Source organism: Amphiura filiformis, unplaced genomic scaffold (genome assembly GCF_039555335.1).
Source record: "Amphiura filiformis unplaced genomic scaffold, Afil_fr2py scaffold_22, whole genome shotgun sequence".
Lineage (NCBI taxonomy): Eukaryota > Metazoa > Echinodermata > Ophiuroidea > Amphilepidida > Amphiuridae > Amphiura > Amphiura filiformis.
In genome coordinates this window covers 2,006,295-2,012,250 of record NW_027305486.1, presented here as the reverse complement: position 1 = coordinate 2,012,250, position 5,956 = coordinate 2,006,295, and the positions used below count along the sequence as shown (strand labels likewise).

General features: G+C 37.4%; 1 protein-coding gene across 1 annotated transcript; it reads left to right on the top strand.

Annotated features, from left to right (window-relative positions):
* LOC140143502 (metabotropic glutamate receptor 3-like) lies at positions 1–5,367 on the top strand. The gene is made up of 2 exons (XM_072165333.1): positions 1–1,883; positions 2,981–5,367. The coding sequence occupies exons 1-2, from the start codon at positions 12–14 to the stop codon at positions 3,689–3,691; spliced, it is 2,583 nt and encodes an 860-aa protein (XP_072021434.1). The 5' UTR covers positions 1–11; the 3' UTR covers positions 3,692–5,367.
* Positions 5,368–5,956: the final 589 nt, after the last annotated feature.

Below are 5,956 nucleotides of genomic sequence, written 5' to 3'. Positions count from 1 at the left end.
GATACACAGCTATGGAAAACATGCTTAATTTTATAATCAAAACGATTGTACTTGTATTCGTAATTTCTTTGACTTACTTCTATACGATTAAAGCTAGTCATGTCAAGCCAAGTGGCCAGTACTACCATCGTGGTGACTTTGTCATCGCTGGTATATTCGACAACTTGCACAACGAAGGGTGTTCAGGGACCGACAACAAGGGACTGGACACATTACAACGAATCGAAGCGATGGTGTTTGCAATAGATACAGTAAATAAGAGAAATGACATCCTAGATAATGTAACATTGGGTTATGATATTATCTACACATGCGGAAGCTGGACTACGGCAATGGCTCTTACGTTGACCAAACTCATGGAGTATGGACAATGTACAAATAGTGAAGATTCTGGCATCAGAAACGATGCAAACCTTTTAGGGGTAATTGGTGCCGAGTGGAGTTCTATCACCACGAAAATTTGTCCACTTTATAACACATTGCATTTGCCAACTTTAAGTGTTTTGTCTTCCAGCGACGAACTATCAGATACGGAAAACTTTCCGTACTTTTTACGACTTGTTCCTCCTGATAGATACCAGATTCAAGCGATTATTGATATCGTAGAGAATTTCAATTGGACGTCCGTATCGTTTGTTTATACGGACGACAGCTACGGACGGAATGCGATGAAATCGTTTAAAAATTCTAATCATAGCATCTGCATTGCTGAGGAATATGGGATAAGTAAAAATACGCGTGATTCGATGTACGACGAAATAGTTCGTAAAATACTGAGCCATGATAACAGCCGGGTTGTAATTTTGTTCACTCATGAACCGTACGCTAGGAAGTTCTTACAAGCGATGACCAAACTGAAGGCGTTTGGAAAGCTCCAGTTGATTGGCAGTGATGGATGGGCAGTTGGTGTTGGAGATATCAAAGAGTATCTGAATGTGACATCAGGTATGATAAAACTGCGCTTTGTTGACGAACCGGTGATGGCTTTCCAGCGGTACTTTGATAATACGATAAATAGCACTAGTGAAAGTGGCAACCCTTGGCTGACGGAATTTGCATCAGATACAGCGTTGATAAATACAGCATCAGAAACGAAAGTTTCAAATATAATGGACGGAGTACTAACTTATGCCTACGCTCTAGAATCTCTGATTGGAAGACAGTGTACTGAACAAAGCAGACAATGTATAGAGCAAGTTAAAGAAACATTTGATGGCACGAATTTATTTGAAATCATGATAAAGTTAAATTTCCGTGGCTACAACAGGCATAATGTGTCTTTCGATTCCTCGGGAGAAGTTGAGGGGAAATACAGTGTTGTGAATCTTCAGTGTAATGATCAGTGTCAATTTGCTGAAATCGGTAGCTGGAATTCTTCTTCCGGATTAACTGTGTTTGAGGACTCTACCTTATCATGGGGTGTAGGTCGTGCTGGTGATAAACCTCCCTATTCTTATTGTGAAGGACCGCCAACTTATATCGAATGGAACAATGTGATTGCTATTGTTCTTTTGTGTCTCACCAGCATTGGCTTGATTTGTACCATTATTATCGCGATTTGTTACGCAATTAACATAAAACATGACCTCATTCGTGTATCAGGACCAGGCATCAGCTATCTAGTGTTATTTGGCGTGTTCATATCGTATCTCAATGTCTTCGCGTTTATTGCCAAACCATCCGTTGTTACTTGTTATCTAACCCGTATTGGTTATATGCTATGTTTTACGACGGTTATTGCACCACTGCTTGTCCATGCAAACACCATCTTTCGCCGATATAGATCTGCACGGAGGGCCACGAGAATTGCCGGACCCAATTGTCATGATTTTACTAACCAGTGCTCGGAGATTTTCCTCTCCATGAATTTGATATTTGTTCAGGTAATTCAGCATAGTTTCTTAAGGGGGAACTACACCGCTGGCCAATTTTGTGCCTATTTTAGCATTTTTCTCAAAAATTATAGCACATTGGTGACAAGTAAGATATGCATATTATCGGGGCAAGGACTACAAGTACTGTACTGAAAATTCAGCAACTCAAAGCAAGTAGTTATTGATTTATTGATCAAATACTGGTTTTCCCTCATTTTGACTGTAACTCCACAACTGTTGTCTGTGCTGAAATAAAATTTCCAGTGCAATAGTTGTAGTCCTTGCCCCTATAATATACATATCTTACTTGTCCCCAATGCGCTATAATTTTCGAGAAAAATGCAAAAATAGGCAAAAAATTGGGCAAGGGTGTAGTACCCCCTTAAATATTGTTATATTGTGTTATTTTATTAGAAAAAATGTATAAACTGTGTTTGATGTAAAAAAAACACAACCCCAAACCCCGGCTATTTCACATTTACAACGAGCTACCCACAGCTAGGTTAGTACCATTTTATTTCAAATTGCTTTGTGTGTGATTTTGAAGCGATTACCGAATAGGATGCAACTCTACTAGTCTTATAACAAAACTGCCCTACCTCAACCCTAAACTCCGTAAACGAGGACTGGACTCAAGTCAAGCAAGTTGCTCCCTATTCGGTATTGTATCAAATTTGGAAAGGTTTCCTGCCATTTTTGGACGCGTGCGAAAAGTTTTCCTACTCCCTTTTGTATTATTGTGGCTATTTTGCATTTCAGTTAAAAGCCAAATTGCCTTGATGGCAAATTATATTTTGATATAAAAGCACTTAACTTTAAAGTTAAGTAAAAGTATTATTGACAGTTCATGGTAAGCTATTGTAGAATACCGAATGAAAAAGACTAGTTTGCGTCTGACGTCAGGGCAGAGGCGCATCGTGATTGGTTGCTGACCAGCGCAGTACGGCATTTTCGATCTAGTTGACAGGACGTCATATGCAAACTAGTCTTTTTAATTCCGTCTTGGTTTATTTTCTTCGGCGTTATGCAAAAATCACTCTGATATGACCAGTCGAGAATTCAATTTGTTATTTTTTGGGTTTTTTTTCGTTTTTAATCCACTTCAGGTTTTGATCACGATCACATTCTTAATCGCAACACCACCAGGTACAGAAGTTGTAGAAACCATCCCACGGCAACGAGAACTGACATGCAACAAGAACGACACAGAATTAGCCATCTCGTTGACTTACAACGTTCTTCTCATTATTGCATGTAGTATCCATGCCTTTCTGACCCGGAATTTTCCGAAGAATTTCAACGAATCACGTTTTATCGGTTTCAGCGTTTATACTACATTGGTGATCTGGCTGTCTTTCATTCCAGCCTATATCAAAGTGCCTTTCGCAGATTTGAAAGTTCTCGTGTTATCAGCAGCCATGATTATTAACGCTAGTATTATACTGATATTTCAGTTTGTAGTTAAGCTTTACGCTGTACTTTACGTAAAAACTGATCTGAATATTTCTATCCGTAAAAAGCCCACGGAAAAAAGCTGGCCATCAGAAGGTACAAGATCAAGAGTAAGATCAGTGCATCTGTCAAGAGCCAATAATTTACATTCTGGTGGGGAAATAGCGGCCTCCGAGTCGGTAAACAATAACTTGCACCCTCGTCGTAATATAAGAATATACCCGCTTCACTTTCAAGTAAGTGAGGACACGCCAGCAGGCCCACAACATCATGGTAATCCGATTACCGTCAGTGCGGATGTATGTCCCCCTCAATCACTCACGAGTGACAATCCATTCCATTCATTTGTGAGTACATGGTTGTAAAAAATAAAACTTTTTGATTTCGCTTTTAGATTCATTAATATACAATAAGCCAAATTGGCATTGTAACTTCCGGTTTTGGGGAGCAGGTTTGGGACACTTTGACCTCTGATATATCGGAGAAATTGCTGTAATTATTATTAATTAGTTTATTATTAATGTTATCATTAAAAATATTTAAATAATTAATTTATAATTTTTTTGGGGTTTGTTTTCATTCGGTCATTTTAAATGTTTAGTTTTAGTTTTGGTTTTGGTCACATGGTTTCCTATTATCCTGCCTAACCACTTGACTCACAAGATATCGAATTCTTTGTTTCTACCTTTTGTTAAAAAATGAACATTTGTATCAGGCAGATTCGGTTTTCGTTTCAGTTTCTTATAAGTGGTGTTTAGAAGAAAATTATTTGGTTTCACGTTACCTGATCTAAGTATACAAAAGAAATGTTTAAATTTCGCAGTGCAATATTCACGAGGTGAGAAATCGAGCATGGCAATCTACATTGAAAGACGTGGTTTACAAAATCGAATAAGCCATGGCTATTTGAGCTGTGAAAATATATAGACCATCGAAATATTTGCATTCGACATTACAAAAGAGGCGAAATCGATTCATGTCCTTAATCCCATGTACCAGAATCGACGGAAGGCAATTATATGACTTCTAATAAGCTAATGACTTTTACTGAAGCAATTCTTATTGGAAAAAGTAGAAGATAGAGGGGAGAAGAGATTGTGTGTGATGTGTGTTGGGGGGAGGTAAGGGGCAGGGAGAAAGAGAAACAGATGGGAGAGAGCATTGGAAGTGAAAAGAGAAGGGGGAGCAGAGCTCGAGATAGAGCAGATATCGAATGTAGGGGAGTAGGGGGAGAAGGAGACACTTAGGGAAGAGGTGGTTATATAGGTGGGGGAGAGGGGAGCCCCCTCTTAAAGATGTATGGGATGTGCTTACCGGGGATTAAATCATCTCCATGCATCGTTTATGTTTCATACAAACAAACAAAGCTCCCACCCCACCCCCATCCTTCAATATACGCGCATGTATATGATTTCTAGGCCTAGAACTGTAATAAGCCACCTTCGACAGAGAGCATCAACTGTCGTCCGCGGGGATAGATTTCCGATATCAATCATGATAATAATTATGTTAGCACAATAGGCTATTGTATACTTCTGGTTATATACCCTATACTGTGTCCTCCCAGCATAATAGTGTTATGATTACAGACCAGATCTACTCTACTTTTTAATCCCTTGATTTTTGGTTTCTAAACAAAAGAGAAACCAAAACTAAAGATTTGAAATGAGGGATTCTTGTAAAATATTTTAAATTATAATTTGTGTGCACAAAAACAATTCTTCTGAATTTTCCCGATAGGTCAGAGGGCAAAATGTCCCAAAACTGCAAAAACTGTCCCACAATGCATTGCAAACTTCCAAGGCCGATTTGGCTTATTGTACAGAAGGTTACTTGGGTAATAGAGGCACAATTATACTGATATTTTAGAGATATTTAGCAATAAAAAATTACATAACTGATTAATAAAGAATTAAAATACGATATTCCGAGGGCTTAAGGCCAGAACCAACTATGTCCAATATTATGTGATATTCATTTCGGTAACAAATAAATGAACGGTTAAGGGATCTAAAATGAGCGTTTATTGTGTTTCGACAGTATTTTTGTGGGACATGAGAGCACCTCAGACCTATCAATTGCATTCTGAATACGAAGCATGTCTTTCTGATATCAAATAATTTTCATTTTTGAAAATCACAATATAATACAAATTTTATGACAAATTATAAAAATTTGATATTTTTCACATTTTGAAATATAACAGTCCTCGAAGTAAATTATATAAATCTAATGATATATTCTTAAAGTGTATGTAGCAGGGAGGAAAAGCCGACGGTCAATTGAAAATTTTGACCTTTCATATTGAAGATATGGATTTTTTTCCCAAAAAGACCTAATTTTTTTTGGTGTTTTGGGAAAAAAAAATCCATATCTTCAATACGAAAGGTCAAAATTTTCAATTGATCGTCGGTTTTTCATCCCACCTACATACACTTTAAGTATAAATCATCAGATTTATAAAGTTTACTGCAAGTACTGTTAAATATCAAAAATATCAATTTTAATGATTTGCCATAAAATGTGTATTAAATTGCGAATTTCAAAAATCAAAATTATTTGATATCAGAATGACATTCTTCGTATTCAGAATGCAATTCGATATGTCTGATGTGCTCCAATGTCCCAAA